A 24,925-nucleotide genomic window follows, 5' to 3' on the forward strand; every position below is an offset into this window, starting at 1 on the left:
CTTTTCTGTCAAGGATCTTGGTCCTCTCACCTATTTACTAGGCATTGAAGTCCAGCGACGACCCGGGGGAATATGTCTGAGCCAACATCCCTACATTACTAGCATCCTTCACAAACCTCAAATGGATAGTGCCAAATCCACGAACTCTCCCATGGTAATCCCTAAACATCTCCCAACCACTGATGATTCCTTTTGGGATCCCACATTATAACAGAGCATGATAGGTGCATTACAATATGTCACCTTAACACGTCCAAATATTGCATTTGTTGTAAATCAAGCCTGTCAATTCATACACTCTCCAAAGACTATTCATTAGGTGATGGTTAAAAGAAGTATTTGAAAGGAATAGTCATTATGCTCTTCGCTTGACTCGATCATCGTCTTTGCAATTGAGTATCTATGCCGATGCAGACTAGGCTGACAGTCTAGAAGATCGAAAGTCGACAGGTGGTTTTGTTGCTCTTCTAGGAAATAACATCGTCTCGTGGGCTTCTAGAAAACAAAGAACAGTAGCTAGGTCCATCACTGAAGCCGAACACAAGTCCCTAGCCTGTGCTATTGCAGAGATACTATGGTTAAAATCTCTTCTCAAAGAGATACATGTTTCATTATCAGCTACACCAATTTTATGGTGTGATAATATCGAAGCCCTATATTTAGCATCAAATCCTGTATTTCATGCTCACACTAAACATGTCCAAATTGATTTTCATTTCTTTAGAGATCACATCAATAAGGGAGAGATCCAAGTAAATTTTATTCAAACTAAAGAGCAATTAGCAGATGGGATGATGAAAGCTCTTGGAGGAACAAGGTTCCAAGATTTTAAGAACAATCTCAACATGGTGGAGCCGCCGTTCAGATTGCAGGAGGCTGTTAAGGAAAGAGTTTGAATTTTGAAATCCTAGAAATCTGCAAGAGATAAAAATGTATCAGTATCTATTAATTTGGGATTGGCTTCTACGTTCTTATCTCCTTGCCTTATTTGTTGTAACATCATTCTCTTGTACTCTATAATTACTTTGTATTTTCAACAATAGCAATACACGTGAGATTCTACTTTTGAATCCTCCTTCTCTCTCTCGTTCCCTCTCAATTCTCACGAGCTCTTTCAGCTGGCATTGAAGAATCCTGCCAGGGAAGGACCCCTTTAGGTTATTGTGGGAGAGGTTGATGTAGTGAAGGTGAAAGGGCAGAATTTCAAGAGATAGAGGGGTGCGAGGTTGGGGCAGGATTGGAGATTGATTTCAGGGAAAACTGAACTGCAATCTAGGTTACGTGAGTATTGCACAGCTAGTTGGAGACCACCATGGATTGGTAGGTGTCCAAAATGTCCATGTAGGACAAACTAAAGAGATTGCATCATCTGAGAGATATGGAGTTTTCATGGCAATTACTTGTGATGGTGGCATTGAAATCAAGAGGGGCCTCTTGGGCTATGTTATCTAAGAGAGAGGAGGAGAACCAAATGGATGTGGAGTTACAGTGCAGAACATGAGAAAAAGGAGAACCAAAGAATTTGCATCATGGAGAGAAAGAGAGACATGTCTTTTATTCAACATTTTAAACCCCAAAAGCCGTTGGGAAACAAAACAACATACAAAGAAAACGCAACATCCTAGATTGAAACTCTATTTAAATTGGAAAACTCTATCCAACAACAAAACCTAAGAATTATGTTGGCGGTCCAACCCCTCACACAACTAAAATTCCAAACATCAATTGAAGCGAAGGTAGTTATATATGTGTATATAATTTCATGTGCCATTTTAATAATGACAAAAAATTGTTTTTGATTAATACAAAAATGAACCTTTTGTAGGGACAAAAAAAGAAATCACAAAAAAAAGATTTGAGAATTTGCTAAAGATAAAATTTGCCAGTCCGTATATACATATAGTTATTACCAATATACTTCTTTAAGTAGTAAAAAAATGTTTTCGTTTTTTTACCCTGCTCATAACGTTATTTCATTATCTCATAAATATTTTATTATCTCATAAACATTATCTCATACTTATGTTTAGCGTTATCCATAAATTCATCCATTATTTTATTATTTCATAAATATTTTATGATCTCATACTTATGTTTCATGTTATCATCTCATTGTTCTATAAATTTTTTGTTATTTCATAAACATTATCTCATACTTATGTTTAGTGTTATCTCAAACATCCATTTGTCCGTTATCTCATTATCTCATAATCTTTTGTTATTCCATATTCATAATTATTTGTTTTTCATACACATTTGTTATCTCACGCACACACATATACAATGTTTGAGCACTAAAATAAATATACATATTGATAATAGGATCAACATCCGACATAGGCTCGTTACACATATGAAACGACGTATAGAACTCTCTTTCTAATCAAAGCTAGTTATGTGCACGGTCCTAGGTATGAAAAAATTATGCACATAGTGTGTAGCGACCAAAATACTCCCATTAAAATAACAATATGAAAATTTTCCAAACTACCCATTATTTTATAAAAAAATTTCGAACCTACCCTCCACCGCCATTGCTGCATTCTTGTTGTGTGCTCGCCCAACTCGACATGAACTCCAATTGCAGAACATCAAGATGTGGCTGCCTCTAGATAATGTCATTCCACAGGCCGTGTTGTGAATAGCCGGTACCTCCATAGCCGCCTGTCCTGTTAGATGTTACACAAATATCGGATCAGAATCAACAACACCGTGATTTCAGGAAACAAATTGGGCTGTGATTCTCTATCTTGCCTTATCCATTATTCTGCTGTACATACGACTAAATAGAAAGGATAAGCATTCAATTTTGTATAAATACCTTACGTTGGGTAAAGATTTTAATCTGGAATGAAGAATTATTTTCGTCTTCACTCTTTCCCTCTCTCTTGCTTTCTTACCCCTTTCCTTCTCTCTACCATTTAACATGGTATCAGAGCCAAAGGGATTATAAGTCTCAACCGTGGCAGAAACCCAAGGAGCTGTTGAATCCTCGTCAAGATCAGAAACCACTGCCCAAGATGACAGTCTGTTTTATTTGCACCACTCTGACAATCTCGGTGCCTGTTTTGTTTCTCAACCTCTCACTGGCGACAACTATGAAACATAGAGTCCTGCCATAACCATGGCTCTCTTAACAAAGAATAAGATGGGTTTCGTCGACAGCTCCATACCAAAGCCTACATCCCCGGCATCATTAATTGGACGGCTCGTTTATCTTACCATCACACGGCCTGACATCCTACACAGTGTCCAATTACTAAGTCAGTTCATGTCGCAAACTAGGAACATGCATCTGGACGCAGCCTTTCGAATTCTTCGGTATATCAAATCCACGCCAAGCTTTGGTATACTTTTATCTTCATCTAGTAAGATTTGTGTCAAAGCTTATTGTGACTCAGATTGGGCCGCCTGCCTAATGACGCGAAGATCCACTTCAGGCTTTTACGCCTTTATTGGAGAGAATCCAATATCATGGAAGGTAAAGAAGCAAACCACCTTTTCCATGTCATCAGCAGAAGCTGAGTACAGGTCAATGGCCCTAAGACATGCGAAATGATTTGGATAAAGTATTTGTTAAGCGATCTTGGATTCAAACATCAAGAACCAATGGAATTATATTGCGACAATTTGGCAACACTTCACATATCCTCAAATCATGTATTTCATGAGAGAACCAAACATGCAGAAATTGATTGCCATGTTATAAGGGAGAGGATTCAGAATGGAGACATTTGTACCAAACATGTGGAGACCCAAAATCAAGTTGCTGACATTTTCACTAAGGTGTTAGGAAAAGATGCATTCATCAAATTAAGAAGCAAGTTGGGCCTCCTAGATCCTAGAGTGCCAACTTGAGGGGGAGTGTTAGGTGTTACACAAGTATCGGATCTGAATCAGCAACACCATGATTTCAGGAAACAAATTGGGCCGTGATTCTCTATCTTGCCTTATCCATTATCTTGCAGTACATACGAGTAAATAGAAAGGATAAACATTCAATTTTGTATAAATACCTTATGTTGGGTAAAGTTTTCAATATGGAATGAAAAATTATTTCCGTCTTCACTCTTTCCCTCTCTCTTGTGTCTTACCCTTTTCCTTCTCTCTGCCATTCAACATGTCCTCGTTGCAAGGTTTCTAGTCAGTGGGCCCATGATGATATCTAATGATAGATCCACTTCTGACCTTACCCTTGCTTGATGCCAGGACGCAATCTGCAGGCTCTTGCGGCTTCCGAATCCTTGTCAACCTTCGAGTGGCGTGAGGGTGGGAGTCCGGTACTCCTTGGAAGGGGGCGTTTTTTATGGGGGCATAGGCAGCCACGAGTCGGCGGTCCCGAAGAAGCATGTCGACAGCTTGTGCTTAGCATTCTAGAAGAACGATGTCATGCAGCTTCAAGAAGTCCCGACATCGCCAGCATCTGAGGCATCAACATCGCCCGCGCATTGACATTAGTTGCGGACCACACGTGAACTGAAGGCTGTAGTGCATAAGTGATATGTGGCAGCATGTGCACGTCATTCGAGACACTACCTAGAGATTAAGAAGCTGATGGTGAGGCAACATCAAATTTTGTGAGTTATTTTAATAATAACAAAAAATATTTATAATTAATATAATTTTAATAATAAGACAAAATATTTATAATGGACAAAAAAGAACCATAAAAAAGGTAAAATTTATTAGTTCATACATGCCTGTTGTTACGATCAATATACCTATTTAAATAATAAATTTTGTTTCTTTCATTATCTCATCAATATTTTGTTATCTTATAAACATTTTTTCATACTTATGTTTAACGTTATCTCATACATCCATTTGTTTTCTTATTATCTCATGTTTATGTTATGTTTAGTGTTATGTCATACATCTGTCCGTCATCTCATTATTTTCTAAATCTTTTGCTATCTTGTAAGCATGATCTCATACTTATGTTTAGCGTTATCTCATACATTTGTCTGTTTGTTATCTCATTGTCTCATAAATCTTTTGTTATCTCATAAACATTATCACATACTTATTTGTTATCTCACGTACATGCATATATAATGTTTGAACATAAAAGTAAATGTATATATTGGTAGTAGAGTTCACATCCAGCATACATTCGTTACATTCACGAAAGCGGCATACAAAACTTGCTCTAGTGGCAAAAAAGAATGAGAGAAAGAGAGGGAGAAAGGGAGAGTTGCCTAAACGAATTCAAAGAATTTGAAAGTTTGGAAAGTGCAGTTTCAAACAGTCACCGTCAAGAAAACAAGTAGGATTGCGGCCTATTTATGGTTGCAATTAATGGACCAGCTTTAATTGGCCATCAAATTCAAGACGAACCATTGTTTTCACATCTGAATGGTGAAGATAGGTTCGGGTCACAGCTTTTATATTTGATAATGCAGATATAATGTAACGCCTTAGACTGCAAGTATTTTTCGAGCTCATATCTTTACATTTTTGAGCTGCTTGTTATAAGTTGCTAATTGTAGTGGTCAACTTTCTCATGGATTGGAGTATTTAGATGAGACGTGTATAAATAGATAGAGCTCGTGATCAGCTCTCCAATGATACTATGTTGAAATTGGGTTATGCGTGGCGAAGAACTGGTATGTAGAAGTTTGAGTTCTTTAGAGAATTAAAGAAATGTCTAATACCCTTAGGAATTTAACTACAAGTTAGTAGGTGAATTAACAATTTGGTTAATTAAGAGATTAGTGATCCTAAATAAGATTGAAATATGCTTAATTATGAGTTAAATATAGATTAACCTTAATATAGTGAATATTGGTGATGTGCACCTAATTTCAGTCATACCCATAACATTTAGTATAAAAGAGTTCAATATCAACACCCGTACTTTTTCAATAAAAAATATTAATTTAAAGTCTCGTTTTTCAAATTCAAAGTTGTGTATTGGGAAAACTTAAGGGGGCGACATACCCAAAGTCAAGCTTTACGCATGTATCAAATTCAAAGTTGTATATTTATGACTTCAACAGGAAACTATGTCTGCTGCCTCTTACTTCGCAGAAAAGAAAGCTTTAAGGGATGAACTAAGTTCCTATTCGACCGTACTCGATGTTCTTGTGGTGCAATGAAGATTTACCTCAATCATCTAGTTCATTTTTTAATGGGATCTATCTTTTAGAAAAATGACAAAACTAAAAGAATGGTCATAGAAAAGCCTTGTTTTTCAAAAAAAAAAAAGTTTTATAGTTCAAAAATAGGTCAGCCATATAAAACTACAAAAAGGCCCACTTTTTTGAGGAAGATGACAACGAAAAGAAACTAAAAAAAAAACGAAAACACGTTTCTTTTATGATTTTTTGGGCCTTTTTTTTTTGCATTTTCTATTGATGTACTTTTCATTTTCACGCTTTTTGAATTTTATATTAGCAATGTTCTAGCTTTCAAACTTTTTAAAATTTGATGAAATTTTATTCGAAAAAAAACAATTTTACCTTATTATACCCATAAAAAACATCACCATTTAAAACCTAAAAAAGATATTTGTGATTAAGCTTAAAACTAATACCATCAGATCAAGTGTAAATTCTTAAATTCAAATCTGATCTGATTTCTTAATTAAATGTCAATGTTTTTCCTATCTGACCTTTTTTAAGTATTTCACTTCGATGTTCAATACAAATCCATCCATTGACACCCCTAACTAATATGTGGTCCTGTTAGAGTCGTCTATAATAAGTTTTCCATTTTATTGACAAGGGAAACCACAATGAGCCAAGAAACTCTCTCTCTCTCTCTCTCTCTATATATATATATATATATATATATATATATATATATATATATATATATATATGTTGCTGAACGATATAAATTTCTCTATGCATTAACTTGTTGTTAACTGAGCTCACTATGCCTTAGAAGTTCCAAAGGAAATAAGCAAATTTTAAAATAATCCAGCATAAAAATTGCTGTCATATTGGTCAACAAATAAAAAGCCCAGTTGAAGTAACAAGAAATATAAAAATGGTGGGGCATAGTGAGTGCTCACTCATGTGCTTGCAATAAGTATCACCAAAGAAGATGGATGGTATTTTTGAATTTTTTTATAAAATAATGATCATTTTAGACTTTTTCAAACTTTTCACAATCCTTTTTTATCCTTTTAAAAAGTTTTTTTTAAATTTTTAATGGGGGTGTTTTGGTCATTGCATAGCCTGTTGTGGCCCCCAATAAGGGACCATATGTTAAGGCTAGAACAAAGCAAAAGATCCCTGATAGTTAAATGGAAGAACCTTCTACATGGGTGAAAATGAAACTAGACAAATTTTACTTTGTAAAATTATATTAAAATGCTAGAACATGTGTTCCCATGTTAACAGCATAGCCTAGTTAGATTTACTTATAAATTTAAAATATAGAGACCTCAGATCTTCATTAAGGCGAGTCCGTTTTTAGCTGAGAACTAGCACAACGCAAGATGCAGGTGAGTTCACAAGGTTAATCGCTCGTTTTTAGAGAGCAAGAAGGTAATTTTTCACTAATGTAACAGTGAACTTTACAGAAACTAACTTTTCAATCCTTTTAACTGACCAAGAACTAACATTCTCGTGTTTTAAAGATTAACATAGAAAACTGAGCTTAGCTTTAGAGGATGAAAAACTTCTTTAATTTTTATATTCGTTTCTCAAGGTGAGATTGGACTTTTCATATATGTAGATATTGAAGCCAGTCACCTCTATAAAAAGAACAGATGATAGTTTTTATTTTAAGTTGCTAAAAACGTCCCAAAAAGTGTAGTAAGACAGTCAATTCTTTGACTATGGATTCTCGTGATGGAATGTTTTTCTTTTTAGGATAGCTTTTAACGACATGCCACAGGATGAATTTTATTGGGCAGCTGGATGGAGTGAAACACACACACGCACGCACGCACGCACGCATTTGACGTCTCTTTCAAGCTGTTTAATAATTTAGCTCAAACACTTGAGGGCTGGGGAGACAATGACAAAGTTGGGGGCTTGTTATAATTCAATTCATTTACGGAGTTGAGTTTGCATAATAAATAATCGTTAATTTCGTCTCGGGTCTCTTGGTTCCTCAGAAAAATATTAACACGAAATAAGTTTTCTAAGCTCTTCTGCCACTTGGAGAAAAGTGGCCAAACATTGGGTAACCATTAAGTTGTTGAAACGCGTTTATGTCCATAAATTTCTTTAATATCTGATCGCGTTAATCCATGTCCATCACTGTATGATGTCACAATTCAAATCCATATATTCGTAGTTGCGCAGGGAGAGTGACGAAGCAGAGAAGGTTCATCCAGACGGGTTTTCTGCTCTCTCCCTCTCTCTGAATTTCATCCAGACGGGTTTTCTGCTCTCTCCCTGTCTCTGAATTTCTTTTTCCCCAATATGTGAAGAGATGTGTGCAGAAGATTCTTTCGTCTGAACGGATGTGTTTTCTTCTGTGTTTTCCCTTTCTGAGATTATGCAAATTCCATTTCGTTCCTTTTATTCTTGAGGAACACCGACAAACCCCAATACCCTACCACGGTTTCTGTTGATTTCGCTCCAAATCTGAGGAGCAAAGTGGGAGACAGCAGTCTGTCTCATCTCCCCAGCCCCAAAAGTCTGCAAGCAGGAGGAGCCAACATGGATTCCTGGATTATCTTCTTCCTCACCCTCTTCATCATCTCCGTCTCCCTCATCCTTGTCGGCCTCCCACATGGAATCGGCAAGAAGAAGAAGAAGATCCCACCTGGCCCAAAAGCGCTTCCCATCATAGGCAATTTGCATCAGCTTGGCATAAGATTCATCGAGCTCGAACCCATTTTGCGCAAGCTAAGAGCGCAGTATGGCCCCGTCTTCAGCGTCCGCTTAGGCCCTCGGACGGCCATCTTCGTCGCTGCCCATGACCTCGCGCACCAGGCCCTGGTTCAAAGTGGCGCAACCTTCGCCGGCCGGCCTCGAGCTACAGCTATCGCCCGGATCATTAACAGCAATCAGCACAACATCAGCTCGGCCAGCTACGGCCCCTTGTGGCGCCTCTTCCGCCGTAACCTCATGGCCGAGGTCCTCAGTCCCGCCCGAACCAAGTCCTTCGCGGAAGGCCGTGAGTGGGTGTTGACCCTTCTGTTGGGGAGGCTCAGGTCCGAAGCCGACGCAAATGGAGGCGTAGTCGTCCCGGTGAGGATCTTTCAGCACGCCATGTTCTGCTTGCTTCTGTTCATGTGCTTCGGCGAGAAGGTCGAGGACGACGTGGTCCAAAAGGTGGAAACCGCACTGCGCACTGCGCTTCTAGCCTTCGGGCGATTCAACATCTTGGGCATCTTCCCCATACTCCGCAAGGTCTTCTTCCGGCAACGATGGCGCGACCTATTGGAGATCAGGCGGATGCAAGAAGAGGCCATCCTGCCCCTTATCCGAGCCCGGAAATCAGTAGACGAGAAGAATCGCTTCTGCTATGTCGATTCACTCCTCTCTCTAGAGCTTCCCGATGGCAGGAAACTGGACGAAGGGGAGATGGTCACGCTCTGCTCCGAGTTCCTTAATGGCGGCACCGATACGACTTCTACGGCGGTGCAATGGGTGATGGCCAATTTGGTGAAGGACCCCCAAATTCAGGGGAAGCTCCACGAGGAGATAAGGACCGTCGCTGGCAAAGACGGAGAGGTGAGCGAGGAAAGCGTTTCACGGATGCCTTACCTCAAGGCGGTGATCATGGAGGCTCTTAGGAGGCACCCGCCGGGCCACTTCGTGCTGCCACACACAGTCACGGAGGAGGAGGTGAGTCTCAATGGCTACTCCGTGCCCAAGGACGCGACGATCAACTTCATGGTGGGGGAGATGGGGTTGGACGGGAAGGTATGGAAGCATCCTCTGGAGTTCAGACCAGAGAGGTTCCTGGCCGGAGGCGAAGGAGGAGACGTGGACATCACGGGGAGCAGAGAGATCAAGATGATGCCTTTCGGCGCGGGGAGAAGGATCTGCCCGGGGATGGGCCTAGCCCTGCTGCACCTTCAGTACTTCGTGGCCAACATGGTCCGTGAGTTCGAGTGGTCGGTGCCGGACGGAGAGCCGGTGGACTTGACCGAGAAGGTGGAATTCACGGTTGTGATGAAGAATCCATTAAGGGCGAAGATCGAGTCTAGGAAGAGATAGAATCTATGGTGATCGCCGTTCACAAATAGGTTATACTTTTAAACTGGTGAGACATGATGATTTAAAATATAGTAAGGTTCAAGCTTGTCGTATGGTGTTTATAATGGGCGTTGCCGTTCCCTGCCCAAGTGTCCTACTGACGTTTATGTTGTAAAAGAAAAAAATTGTGGGAATAAATGTCGTATTATTAGGTATGGATGGGTTTACCGAATATGCCTAGGGTAAACACAAGCTGTCGAGTCCGAGTTTAATCAGCTTGAGTTGCTCGACTGAAAAATCGGATGATAAAAATTAAGTTGAAAACATAAAAACCAAAATATTTCTTCAAGCTGTCTTATTTTGAAATCTTCTTCTCGTTCTTTTCCCCCATTTTTTAGTATTTTTGTCTTATTTGGGATTATGGACTTTGTTCTGGTTCCAAATTCGGCTTTATTTGTGATTGAGTGTACTCTTCTTATTCCTCTACCTTAACGATGTTGTACTTTTGCTTACATTTTTCTTTGATAACGATGCACTCTGGATACAGTTTGGACAAGTCGGGCCTATACCAAACCCTAGCTTGTATGAGTTCCTGACTAAGTGACTGTGCCTGCAAACGGACCCAATCCGAATCACCTAAAGTACAAGTAAAATCAGTCTTTGATAGATCCACTACTGTCAAAAAGAGGAGAACAGAAAATCCAGAGACTGCCCATTTGAAGTCCTACCTGGTACTAGGGGTGAACAATGAGTCAAAAGCTCGGCTCGTGAATGAGTTTGAGTTGAGTCATTTCTTAACGAGTCGAGCATGAGTTCATGAGTGGACTCGTTCAAATAATCGAGTTGAATTCGAGCTCAACACATAACTGTCGATTCGAGCTCGAGCCTTAATCGAGTTGAGCTCGAGTTCAACACATAAGGATGAATATCAATTCTATCCAAACGAGTTTGTCGAGCCTTAATCAAGTCGAGCTCAACACGTAACAATGAATCAATTCTATTCAAATGAATTTGTCGAGCCTTGATTGAGTTGAGCTCGAGCTCAACACGTAATTGCTGAGTCGAGCTCCAGCTGCTTCCGTCGAGCTATTCTCGAGCTCGAGCAGAGTCGAGCTTGAGGTTTTATTAGTCGAGCTGAGTTTGAGCTGACTGAACTCGGACTTGTCTTGGCTCGTGTTAATCCGTACCTAGTATTAAGTTGGTTATCCCAACTTATTCAACTGGAATCGACTAGATTAAACCCAAGAAAAATCTGATAAAATTATAATTTCATTGTTTTCGCATTAAAAGGTGAAGGTTGGATCGGACGTGGCTTAGTAGAAAATTCATAAATTCACAGCACAGCACCAAGAAACCCTACGATTTTGATCCAAATTCCTCGTAAGATCATACTTTTTAAAACCAAACCAGAATGAGTTGGATACAAGTTAGGATTGGGTCAAACTGCCCCCATTTGGGATGGAATATTTTTCAGCAATAATTTTCTCAAGATCACAGGCAAAATCCTCATGTTTATTTTACAAAATCAAGATTAATGTTTTCATTTGTTATATAAAGAAGTTCCAAATTATTTTCCAAGTGCAGTTTGGCTCAGGCAGCTTCGCAGATCGAGCCAAAATCCTGCCATGCTCAAGTCTTGTTCCGCTTGGTGAAGTTGAGCATGAACCCTGAAACTTGAGCTCCACCTGAGTTTGAGCCTAGCCCGAGCACAGCTGGGGCAGCCCTAGTGTAGTTTGCAGTCTTATTCTTCATTCAAGCTGGAGATATAAGTCTACAACCTGGTGACAAGGAGGTATATATAAGGCTGGGCATCCGGTAGACCCTGCCCGATAAGGAGTTGGGTTTGAGTTGAGCCGGACCCAATTACACAAAAACCGATTAGGGCCCGGCAGGGCTCAACCTTATTAAAATTTTAAAAATATATATCAAATAAAAATAATTAATTATAACAATATATAACTATATATACAGATAAAATAATAAATGTTAAAATTAACTATATATAGCTTTAATAATGGTGTTTCAAGTCTTCATATGACTTTTACTTTCTGTCTCAAATGAATTGAAGTCAGCCTTATGGGAGTTGGCAGCTTGGTGCAAGTGATTCCAGGCCCTGTTTGATTGTGGGGGAAAGACTGTAGAGGAGGTGAAATTGGAAAAAAGTGTATGTTTTCAACGGGTCGTTTCAAACACTGTTAAAATTAATGTGGTAAAACATGATTTTTAGAGGAATTTTCCTTGGAAAAAAGTCGGCGGGTCCGACATTTTTGCGGGGATAAAAGTTTTGCCCATTAAGGCTTCAAGGACGACTCCTTCAACTCTCTGCTTCGACTCATTGCCTTCCTTTTCCACCGCTCGACCGATCGCTCGCCGTGCACCGCAGCCGCTCTGCCTCCAGCCATCGCCGTGGTTCTTCAAATTAGGGCTTTGAGGACTCATCCTTCGACGCTCTGCCTTCCTCTTCCACCTCTCGCCCGACCGCTCACCGTACACCACCGCCGCCACTGTGCCTCCAGCCATCGCCGTTGTCCTTCGAAGAAGTTGAGCTACGCCAACACCTCTCTCCCTATTGTGTGATATTTCTTTTTGTATTCATGATGGAGAAGAAAGATGGAGTGTAATCTCGTGATGGAGAAAAAATAAAAGGTTCCTGATCATTTGTTCCGGTGACCTGAAAGAAACATTGTGACTAAGCATCTGCTTTGGATGATTGGAACTGTCAATCTCTTTTTTGTATCGTGCCCTCCCATTTTTGTTGGTTCTTCCATCCCTGGGTCGATCTTTTCTCCGATGAATCCCGAATTTTTTCTTGTGGTTTGTTTGGATGACGCTGAGCGGCTATTTTCCTGTAAATGCGTAAACCTGTTTTTATGACGGTATTCCAACAAAAAGGACCAAGATGAGTTAGGTTTATTTCCGGCTATTTTCCTGTAAATGCGTAAAGCTGTTAGCATAAAACTTTTTTGGAAAATTTTCTAGTTACATATATCACCTTTCCATGATTCTTTGCTTGTTTGATAATCTAAAGGTCTTTATTTCCAACAAATGTTTTGCTTAATATTTTTCAGTACAGTTTCTTCAATTGCTTCATTTTGAATTTTGCTGCTTATTGTTTTTGGACTCCTATTGTCATGGGCCGACTTTTTCAAGCGCTGCACATTCACATGCAATGCTTTCTGCTTGACTTAGTGTTAGACTGGATCCCATATGCTTCCCAAGTAATGCTTAAGCTGGCCAAGCAGCATCTCCTTCTACTAACTTGGCCGGACTATACATAGTCGGTCTGCAACACCTATGATGGGTATTGTTTTTTTTTATTACAGGGAAGAATGGGGGCTTTGCTGTTGCTGTTTCTTAATCGTATCCATTTGTAAACTGAATAGAAAATAAAATGAAATGGGTCCATCTTGCGGCTGTTCTTATGCTATTAATAGGTATCATTATGCTAACCATGTTATGTGGATGCCCCATTAATAATGAGAGTGTATCTACATGAAAATAGAAAATAGAGGAGAAAAAAAAACATCTTTCAACAGTCACTTAAAAAGTCTCTCCTTCATTTTAGCTTATGCACCAAACAGAGTTAATTTTACCCTATAAAAATCCATTCGGCCATCAAACAGAGCCTCTTTTTCAAAGAAGAAAAATTTTCATCCTTTTTTTTTCAAAATTTTTTTCTATAGTAAATTTACCACATTAAATTCTTTCCTACAATCAAAGGGAGCCTAATGTGACAGTGAACTTTACAGAAACTAACTTTTGAATCTTTTCAAATGATCTTGAACAAACTTTCTCGTCTTTTCAAGATAAACATAAAAAATTGAGCTGCATTTTTATTATCCACCTCTTTAGGACATTCGTTCATGGTGGTATGGCCCGCGTAGCTTTCAAGAATGAAAAATTTCATAACCTTTATATCCATTTCTCAAGGTAAGAGTGGACTTTACATACACACACACACACACACACACACACACACACACACACACACATATATATATATATATATATATATGATTTTAAGTCAGTAGGCTACTTCAATAAAAGAACAGATAGTTTTTTTCTTTTTTATGTTGCTAAAAACGTCATAAAAAGTGTAATTGGACATTCAATTGTTTTTGAATAAGGATTTTAGGGGTGGAATGTTTTTCTTTTTAGGATAGCTTATAACGACATGCCACGGGATGAATTTTATTGGGCAGCTGGATGGAGTGAAACACATACACACACGCACGCATTTGACATCTCTTTCAAGCTGTTTAATAATTTAGCTCAAGCACTTGAGAGCTGGGAGAAAATGACAAAGGTAGGGACTTGTTGATTTTCTTCCTTACAAAAGCGGTGACGTTATCATGAAGTAGTAAAAGGAAAATAAAAGTACCAAATTAACATAATGAGCGCTTGAATTACATTTTTCCCTTTGGAATAACACAACAGGTCTCTAATCCAGATTAGCGTTTAAAATCCTAACGATGTGTGTTTGCTTAGAATATGTTTGCCTTCTACTTGTTATGTGAAAGAGGCCACTTCTTATTTTATAGATTAATTCAATTTGTTTACGGAGTTAAGTTTGCATAATAAGTAATCGTTAATTTCGTCTCGGGTCCCTTGGTTCCTCAGAAAAATATTAACACAAAATAAGTTTTCTAAGCTCTCCCACTTGGGGAAAAGTGGCCAAACATTGGTTAACCATTAAGCTGTTGAAACACATTTATGTCCTTAAATTTCTTTAATATCTGATCGTGTTAATCCATGTCCATCACTATATGACAACACAATTCAGATCCATAAAAAGAAGGAACCACACAATTCCGAGATGTGGCCTTCGTAGTTGCGCAGGGATTGTGACGAAGCAGAGAAGGTTCATCAAGACGGGTTTTCTGCTCTCTCTCTCTCTTTCTCTGAATTTCTTTCTTCCCCCGTATGTGAAGAGATGCCATTTTGATGTCCAGAAGATTCTTTCATCTGAACGGATGTGCTTTCTTCTGTGTTTTCCCTTTCTGAGATGATGCAAATTCGAGTTCGTTCCTTTTGTTCTTGAGGAACAGTGACATCCCCAATACCCTACTACGGTTTCGGTTGATTTCGCTCCAAATCTGAGGAGCAAAGTAGGGGATAGCAGTCTGTTTCATCTCCCCAGCCCCAAAAGTCTGCAAGCAGGAGGAGCCAACATGGATTCCTGATTATGTTCTTCCTCACCCTCTTCACCACCTCCGTCTCTCTCATCCTTGTTGGCCTCCCACATGGAATCGGCAAGAAGAAGAAGAAGATCCCACCTGGCCCAAAAGGGCTCCCTGTCATAGGCAATTTGCATCAGCTTGGCTTAAGATTCATCGAGCTCGAACCCATTTTGCGCAAGCTAAGAGCGCAGTATGGCCCCGTCTTTAGCGTCCGCTTTGGCCCTCGGACAGCCATCTTCGTAGCTGGCCATGACCTTGCGCACCAGGCCCTGGTTCAAAGTGGCACAACCTTCGCCGGCCGGCTTCGAGCTGCGGCCTTCGCCCGTATCTTTAACAGCAATCAGCACACCATCAGCTCGGCCAGCTATGGGCCTCTGTGGCACCTCTTCCGCCGTAACCTCATGGCCAAGGTCCTCAGCCCCGCCCGAACCAAGTCCTCCGCCGAAGGCCGTGAGTGGGTGTTAACCCATCTGTTGGGGAGGCTCAGGACCGAAGCCGACGCAAATGGAGGCGTAGTCGTTCCTGTGAGGATCTTTCAGCATGCCATGTTCTGCTTGCTTCTGTTCATGTGCTTCGGCGAGAAGGTGGAGGACGACGTGGTCGAAAAGGTGCAAACTGTTGGGATAAAAAAAATGCGGATAAACACGAATCTACTACAAATACAAATGATTCAACAACGAAGTATAGCCCAAACCGATCATTCAAGGAGCAACAAAACAACGACCAAGCAATCACAAATGCACGAGAAGATTTTTACATGGAAAACCCCTCAAAACAATGAGGGTAAAAACCATGGGGTACTACGACCCAAACTCAATCCACTATAATCAATTATATAAGTTGTCCCACGAGGGGCTACACAAAGCAAACCCTCCAACAATAAGATCTCATCAAAGCTATATGAAAAAATAAGAGAAAAATATCACCGATTGAATGCGGAAACCGTGGATTGAGAGGAAATGCGCTGGTTTCCTCCTTGGAATCGAATCTTGCTCTAGTCAAATGCTCGCAACCTTCTCTTCTTCTTCTCCTTCTCTCCTTTCCTCTTCTCCTTCTCTCCTCTCTTCTTCTCCTTCTCTCCTCTTGTTGTGCAGCGACCAAGAGAGCTCAGCCACAGCCACAAGAGATCTCGCCTCTCTTTTTCCCCAAAACAAAAAACCTAAGAGAGAGAGACGTAAGAGGGATTGGGGGCACCATCGGGTGCCCTCCCCTATTTCTCCCGCCCGTCACTTAAGTGAGGGGCCGGGTTGGGTCTTCTCTTGAGGCTAGACCCGACCCAACAAGCTCCCCCTCCAGCTTCAAGAGAGGAAACATACCTTCAAAAATGAACAAAATTAATATATTGCCTTAAAAGCAGTCATCCCAACTAAGTTTATACACATATCATCCTTCTCTTTAGGTAGAGACTTCATCATCATATCTGCAGGATTATCATCTGTATGGATCTTATCAAGAACAAGCTGCTTCGACTCTAGAACATCATGTATCCAATGATACCTCACGTCTATATGCTTTGACCTTGCATGAAAAGTAAAATTCTTTCCAAGGTGAATAGCACTCTGACTGTCACAGTAAAGTACGTACTCGTCTTGACTGAACTGAAGTTCCTGCATGAACCTCTTCATCCATAGAAGCTCCTTGCTCGCCTTTGTAGCTGCAATAAGCTCTGCTTCAGTAGTAGATAATGCTACACATTTCTGAAGTCTGGATTGCCAAGAAACTACACCACCTGCATATGTCAATAAAAAACCAGATATAGATCTTCTCCCGTCAATGTCTCCTGCCTTGTCTGAATCTGTATAGCCAACAAGAATAGATTTTTCTGCCCTAAAACAAAGTGAAAAACTGCTAGTCCCACGAAGGTATCTCAAAATCCATTTAACTGCTTCTGAGTATTTCTTTCCTAGATTTGAGACAAACCGACTAACAACTCCAATTGAATGAGCAATATCAGGTCTAGTACATACCATAGCATACATCAGACTACCTGTGACTGAGGCATAGGGAATCTTCTCCATATCTCCCTTGGACTCTGCTTGGTGCTCAACTTGAAATGCGCTGCAAGAGGGGTGCTAATAGGCTTTGCCTTATCCATGTAAAATCTTTAAAGTACCTTCTCAATGTACTTTTTCTGAGATAGCCATAGCTTCTTCGACTTCCTATCTCGTGTGATCTTCATACCCAAAATCTGACTAGCAGGTCCAAAGTCTTTTATAGCAAAAGACTTGTTCAACTCCTTTTTCAAGCTTCAAATTCTCGATATATTGTTGCCAACAATAAGCATGTCATCAACATAAATCAACAAAATGACAAAGTCATCACCTGAGAATTTCTTCACAAAGACGCAATGATCTGAAGTAGTCTTAGTGTAGTCATACTCCCCCATAATTGACTCGAACTTCTTGTATCACTGCATAGGTGCCTGCTTCAGACCATACAAGCTTTTCTTTAATCTGCAAACATGGTTTTCTTTACCTTTTACAAGAAAACCTTCGGGCTGCATCATGTATATTTCCTCATCAAGTTCACCATGAAGAAAAGCTGTCTTCACATCCATCTGCTCGATCTCCAAATCAAGACTGGCTGTCAAACTAAGAACAACTCTGATAGATGACATCTTGACCACCGGTGAGAATATCTCGTCGAAGTCAACTCCTTTCCTCTGATTGAACCCCTTCACAACCAACCTAGCTTTGTATCTTGGGTTTAAAGAGTTTTCACCATACTTCACTCTAAAAACCCATTTGTTTCTCAATGCCCTCTTGCCTTGGGACAACTCCACAAGCTCGAAGGTGTGGTTGTCGTAAAGTGACTGCATCTCATCTTTCATGGCTTCCATCCACTTTTCCTTGTGCACATCATGAATAGCTTATTCATAGCATTCAGGCTCACCACTGTCAGTCAACAAAATATAGTCATGTGCAGGATATCTAGTTGAGGGATGCCGTTCCCTCGTGGATCTTCGTTGCCGATCTACATCTGAGGAAGAACCCCCCAAATTATGATCGTCACCTTCGTCATCTGAATTAGGAATATATGGCATGTCTACTTGTCCTTCTCTATCAAGTATTTGCCCAACAGCATCATCTGGCACTGCTCTTGAAGCATTTTGCAAGAGAATAGGGTCCACATCAACTGACAAATAGCTGCTATGAGAAGAATCCTTTACTGCTTTCTGAATATCCTCAATATTCTGATCTTCAGCAAATACAACATCCCTGCTTCTGACAAGCTTCTTCTCAACTGGATCATACAATCTATAACCAAATTCAACATGGCCATAACCCAAAAACACCACTGCCTGCTTTTTGATTCCAACTTCGATCTCTCATCCTTTGGTATATGCACAAATGCCCTGCATCCAAATACACGTAAGTGCTTATAGGATACATCCTTCCCATACCAAACTCTGTTAGGAACATCACAATCCAAAGGAACATGTGGAGACAAGTTAATTACGTAAGCAACAGTATGTAAAGCTTCACACCAAAAAGAATCAGATAACTTAGCTTCAGATAGGAGACATCTAACTCTCTCCATGAGTGTCATGTTCATCGTTTCTACCACGCCATTCAACAGATGAGTCTTAAGTGGAGTCTTCTGGTGTCTGATGCCATGAGATCTGCAATACTCATCAAATGGACCAATATACTCTCCCTCATTATCGCTGCGAATACACTTCAGCTTCTTTTCAGACTGCCTTTCAATCAGTGCATGAAAGTCCTTGAAAACACCAAGGACTTGGTCTTTCCTCTTCAAAGAATAGACCCAAACTTTACTGGAAAATCATCAATAAACATGACAAAATAAAGTGCACCACCATGTGAACTTACTTTCATAGGACCGCATACATCTGTATGAACCAACTCAAGTGCTTCTGACTTTCTGGAATGTGGATGACTCTTGGAAGAGACCCGCGTCTGCTTCCCTGCAAAACAATGACTGCATTTATCAAGTTTATCCTTCTTTACATCTGACAGAAGATTCTTCTTGATCAAGAATTGCAGTCCCTTGTCACTCATATGTCCCAGCCTCCTGTGCCACAAAATATATTTCTCATCTTGTGTCACATGTATCATGTCTCTGGAAATCGATGCCTGCATAGTATAAAGATTATTGTTGCATCTCTTGCCTCGAGCAATAATCAAGGAACCTCTGGTAAGCTTCCACTGGCCATCACCAAACATGTTGTGATACCCTTCTTCATCGAGCCTTCCTGTAGAAATAAGGTTCAGATGCACGTCAGGTGCATGCCTCACATCTATCAGCTTCAATAGAGCTCCATTCGCAATCTTCAGAATGACGTCGCCTTTGCCTACAACCTGAGACAAAGAACCATTACCCATTTTCAAAGTACCAAAATCACCAAAAATATATGAAGAGAAAAAATCCTTATGGGAAGTAACATGAAGAGCTGAACCACTATCAACAAGCCAACAAGTATCACCTCTGGCAACATTAACCATGTTAGCATCACAAACAACAAACATTTCATGTTGTGCAGCAGCTGCGACATTATCATCTCGGTCATTTTTCTTCTCCTGTTTCTCCCCAATTTTATTCTCCTTCTTCAGCTGGAAGCAGTACTTCTTTATGTGTCCTTTCTTTCCACAGTGGTGGCATTCCAAATTCTTATATCTAGATTTGGATTTGCTTCTGCTTTTATCTCTGCCCCTGTCACTCTTGAATTTACTCCTCCCCCTGTTCTCTGTGAAAAGAACCTCTGTCTGAGAAGAGCAAGCCTAAGATTTTCTTCTCATCTCCTCATTGAGAATACTTGACTTAACAGTCTATAAAGAAACAACCCCATTAGCTGGAGAGTTAGTAAGCGAGACTCTAAATGTCTCCCACGAATTAGGCAAAGTAGCAAGCAATAATAATCCCAAAATCTCATCTTCAAATTTAACGCCCATACTGAATAACTGACTAATGACCCCCTGACAATCATTTAGAAAATCTGACACTGAACTGCCCTCCCTGAATCTTAAATTCATCAATTTTTTCAGAAGAAATAATTTACTATTTCCTGTCTTGGAGACATAAAGATTTTCTAATTTTGCCCACAAACTACATGCATGATTTTTATCTTGGATATGGTTATAAACATTTTCATCCACAAATTGTCGAATGAAACCACAAACTTGTTCGTGTTCAAATTCTCATTCTTCATCAGACTTAGAATCGGGCTTTTCTTTGGCAAAAACTGGAATGTGCATAGCCTTCACATATAAGAGATCTTTCATTTTATTTTTCCATAGACTATAATTAGTCTCATTTAGACTAATTATACGGCTAGTACAAAAATCAATTTTGTTATCCACCATGTTGGCTCTAATACCACTTTGTTGGGATAAAAAAAAATGCGGATAAACACGAATCTACTACAAATGTACGAGAAGATTTTTACATGAAAAACCCCTCAAAACAATGAGGGTAAAAACCACGGGGTACTACGACCCAAATTCAATCCACTATAATCAATGATATAAGTTGTCCCACGAGGGGCTACACAAAGCCAACCCTCCAACAATAATATCTCACCAAAGCTATATGAGAAAACAAGGGAAAAATATCACTGATTGAATGCGAAAACCGTGGATTGAGAGGAAATGCGCTTGGCTTCCTCCTTGGAATCGAATCTTGTTATAGCCAAATGCTCGCAACCTTCTCTTCCTCTTCTCCTTCTCTCATTTCCTCTTCTCCTTCTCTCCTCTCTTCTTCTCCTTCTCTCCTCTTGCTGTGCAGCCACCAAGCGAGCTCAGCCACAGCCACAGCCACAAGAGAGCTCCCCTCTCTTTTTCCCCAAAGCAAAAAACCTAAGAGAGAGAGACGTAAGAGGGATTGGGGGCACCATCGGGTGCCCTCCCCTATTTCTCCCGCCTGTCACTTAAGTGAAAGGCCGGGTCGGGTCCTCTCTTGAGGTTGGACCCGACCCAACAGAAACCGCACAGCGCACTGCACTTCTAGTAACGTTTTGGGCATCTTCCCCCTACTCGGCAAGATCTTCTTCCGACAACGATGGTGCAGCCTGTTGGAGATCAGGCGGAAGCAGGAAGAGACCCTCCTGCCCCTTATCCGAGCCCGAAAATCAGTAGACGAGAAAAATCGCTTCTGCTATGTCGATTCACTCCTCTCTCTAGAGCTTCCCAATGACAGGAAACTGGACGAAGGGGAGATGGTCTCGCTCTGCTCCGAGTTCCTTAATGGCGGCACCGATACGACTTCTACGGCTGTGCAATGGGTGATGGCCAATTTGGAGAAGGATCCCCAAATTCAGGGGAAGCTCCCCGAGGAGATAAGGACCGTCGCTGGCGAAGACGGAGAGCTGAGCGAGGAAAGTGTTTCACAACTGCCTTACCTCAAGGCGGTGATCATGGAAGCTCTTAGGAGGCACCCGCCGGGCCACTTCGTCCTGCCACACAAAGTCACGCAGGAGGAGGTGACTCTCAATGGCTACTCTGTGCCCAAGGATGTGACGATCAACTTCATGGTGGGGGAGATGGGTTTGGACGGGAAGGTATGGAAGCATCCTCTGGAGTTCAGACCAGAGAGGTTCCTCGCCGGGGGCGAAGGAGAAGACGTGGACATCACGGGGGGCAGAGAGATCAAGATGATGCCTTTCGGCGCGGGGAGAAGGATCTGCCCGGGGATGGGCCTAGCCCTGCTACACCTTCAGTACTTCGTGGTCGGTGCCGAACGGAGAGCCGGTGGACTTGACCGAGAAGGTGGAATTCACTGTTGTGATGAAGAATCCTTTAAGGGCGAAGATCGAGTCTAGGAAGAGATAGAATCTGTGGTGATCGCCGTTTACAAATAGTTTATACTCTTTAAACTAGTGAGACAATTTGATTTAAAATATGGTAAGGTTCCAGCTTGCCGTTAGTATGTTGGCATAGGTCGTATTTCATATAATGGGCGTTGTCGTTTGCTGCCCAAGTATCCTTGTGCCGTTTATGTTGTAAAAGAAAAAGATTGTGGGAATAAATGTCGTATTATTATGTATTTACCGAATATGCCTATGGGTGAATATGAGCTGGGTTGAGCCCGAGTTTTGTCAGCTTGAGCTCATCGACTAATGAAGCCTCGAGCTCGAAAATAGTTCGACGGAAGGAGCTCGACTCAGCAGTTACGTGTTGAGCTCAAGCTCGACTCGACTAAGGCTCGACAAACTCGTTTGAATAGAATTGATAGTCATCGTTATGTGTTGAGTTCAAACTCAACTTGATTAAGGTTCGACAAACTTGTTTGAATAGAATTGATTTTCATCGTTACATGTTGAGTTCGAGCTCAACTCTATTAAGGCTTGACAAACTCGTAAACTCGTTTAAATATATCGACTTGATTAAGGCTCGTAAAATTTGATTAAGCCTTAAGCTCGACTCGGCAGTTACGCGTTGAACTCGAACTCAACTCGATTTTTTAACCGAGTCGACTGATGAATTCGAGCTCGACTCGGCAGTTACGTGTTGAGCTCGAACTCAACTCGATTATTTGAATGAGTTGACTCATGAATTCGAGCTTGGCTCGTTAAGCAAATGACTTGGCTCGAACTTGTTCACGAGCCGTGCTTTAACGAGTCGAGCTCGAGCTCGAGTAGCTTGAGCTCGAATAGCTCAACTTGTTTTTCACTCCTAGTGTATTGGTGGATTTATTGCTGCGTTGGCCTAACCTTTGCAAAATTAAGTTTTTGGATTGGACCTCTCTTTGAAAAGATTCAAGGAACCGGCCAAATTAAGTTTTCTCATGCCAAAAGATTCAAATGGACTGGAGGACCGATGAGCCACGTTGAGCTTTATTGAGTCGAATTTAATAAACTCGAGCTCCAGTTAGTTAAACAAATGAGTTTTTTTTTTTCAGAACAAAAAAACTTGAACTTGGATTCATGATGAACTTTATGAGTCGAATTTAGTAAACTCGAGCTCTGGTTGGTTAAAAGAATGAGGTCTTTTTTGTTTTTACAACGAAAAAAAAACTCATTTTGTACTTCAAAAAAAGATCATATGCAGCCTACATCCCGGATCAGGACATGCTAGAAAATACCACTGCTGTAGGGAGCTAGGAGCCTTGGTCTCACAGATCAATCCCAAGGGAATGTGATGGGATGCAAATACTACATTTAGATACCTATTGCATAGCCAATAAAAAAGACATGCTTTCAAGATCTATGCCTTTAAATGGATCATAATGGCCATCATGATGGCAACAGTTGTAAGACCCACGAATTTCTTTTGTTTCCATAAACAATTAAAACGTTAGTTTGGGGAGAAACTATAAACGGCATATTTAAATGATGTTTACATGAAATGGAAACTATCAATTAAATCATAAGGGAGCAGTTTTTGGAAAGAAAGGAAGGGGAAAGAAAAACTGAGGTGATTCCTTTCCTTGAGGAAGGTTGAAAAACATAACCATTCCTTTCTGTTGCAGTCGTAGATGAGAGTCCAGCAACAAGGAACTCTAGGGAAAGAGAAAAAGGGAGAGAGAAAGAGAGAGAGGGAGAGAGAGTGAGGGACGTCCTCATCTTTGCTCTTCTTCTAGTTGAGATAAAGATTGGTGGCTGCTGTGAAGGAACCGGAAGCACAAGAAGGCTGCGGCTGGAAGTTTAGCTCAGATTTGAAAGGTATGGAGATATTCAGTTACGATTGTGTATTTTGATTTGGTAGAGATACATATACATGTAGATCTAGGTGTATACATGCCTAAATATGAAGCTATGCATGATTTGTTGTATGCTGGAATGGAAATACCGTGTTAGTTCTTTCTGATAAAGCATGCTAGATATAAATTCGAAGCATGTTAATCCTAGTTGAGTTTTGGATTAATACCATGAGAATCGGCCGTGTCCCCGAATCTCCAGTGTTAGGTAGAAACCCTAGTTCTTTCATCCTCTCCCGTGAAGAACGAAACCCTCGACTTCTCTGTTTCTGTCACGAATGTCGATAGCAGGGTCCATTTAGCATACGCTCGCCAGACGTAATGCCTACTGTTTTTCTTGGTTGTCGTTGATCGCCTCAAACTGCCGTTTCTTTTTCTTTTCCCTTTGAGATTCATGCGACAACGAAACAGAAACTCAGGTGGCCTATGGGGGCGTTTGATTTCTTTCCCCCGATCTGTTCGCCATTTCCTTTTTCCTTAGTCCTCTCATTATCAGAGAACGTCGAGAGAGAGGGAAATGAAGTGAAAGTCCAGTCACCTCCACTGTTCCACTACTATTTCCGACGGGACCTACCTTCAGGTTTTCTGCGTTGACAGAAACCGGGGACAAGTCGTGGATTTTTGCCGCCCCTTTTGCCCTTTGAGTTGGCCGGCGCCAATTTCCATAGCAACCGGGCAGGGAAGGGCCCAACGGCATTTCCTTCTCTCTGTCGCCTGGAAAACGAGGGCTCGGTTGGGTCCCTTCTGCTCGCCTTACTGCACGCGGAGGAAGGCCAAAAAGGAAGACGGGTCCCTCTCTAGTTTCATTTGCCTTTGAAGAAGAAGGAAGCTCCACCGCCGGGCAAGGGAGGTGCTCTCGCGAGGAGAGAAAAAAAGGGGGCGAGAAATGAAAAACGCTAGGGCCCGACCCAATTTATATTCATTTCAAAAACCTCAAAACGGGTCCATCCTGTTAGCAAAATTCTAGAAAAAAACTGTTAT

The 24,925-nt window shown here is 40.9% G+C and overlaps 2 protein-coding genes and 1 pseudogene across 3 annotated transcripts in view; all 3 read left to right on the forward strand.

Annotated features, from left to right (window-relative positions):
* Positions 1-24,925, forward strand: part of LOC116263114 (cytochrome P450 89A2-like) — a 100,415-nt gene that overhangs the window by 43,089 nt on the left and 32,401 nt on the right. The gene's annotated exons all lie outside the window — the stretch shown is intronic.
* LOC116262913 (cytochrome P450 89A2-like) overlaps positions 8,154-24,925 on the forward strand; it is a 49,173-nt gene continuing 32,401 nt past the window's right edge. Inside the window, exons 1-2 of one of the 2 annotated variants that reach the window (XM_050080142.1) lie at positions 8,154-10,159; positions 22,107-22,142. In XM_050080142.1, coding sequence (XP_049936099.1) covers positions 8,622-10,130 — 1,509 coding nt within the window. In that variant the 5' untranslated portion in view covers positions 8,154-8,621 and the 3' untranslated portion in view covers positions 10,131-10,159; positions 22,107-22,142. Of the gene's footprint in view, positions 10,160-22,106; positions 22,143-24,925 lie in introns of those variants that run through there. The other variant, XM_031642450.2, reaches the window with a different exon arrangement.
* LOC116262624 (cytochrome P450 89A2-like) lies at positions 14,973-23,386 on the forward strand (annotated as a pseudogene).

This window comes from Nymphaea colorata, chromosome 10 (assembly GCF_008831285.2).
Source record: "Nymphaea colorata isolate Beijing-Zhang1983 chromosome 10, ASM883128v2, whole genome shotgun sequence".
Lineage (NCBI taxonomy): Eukaryota > Viridiplantae > Streptophyta > Magnoliopsida > Nymphaeales > Nymphaeaceae > Nymphaea > Nymphaea colorata.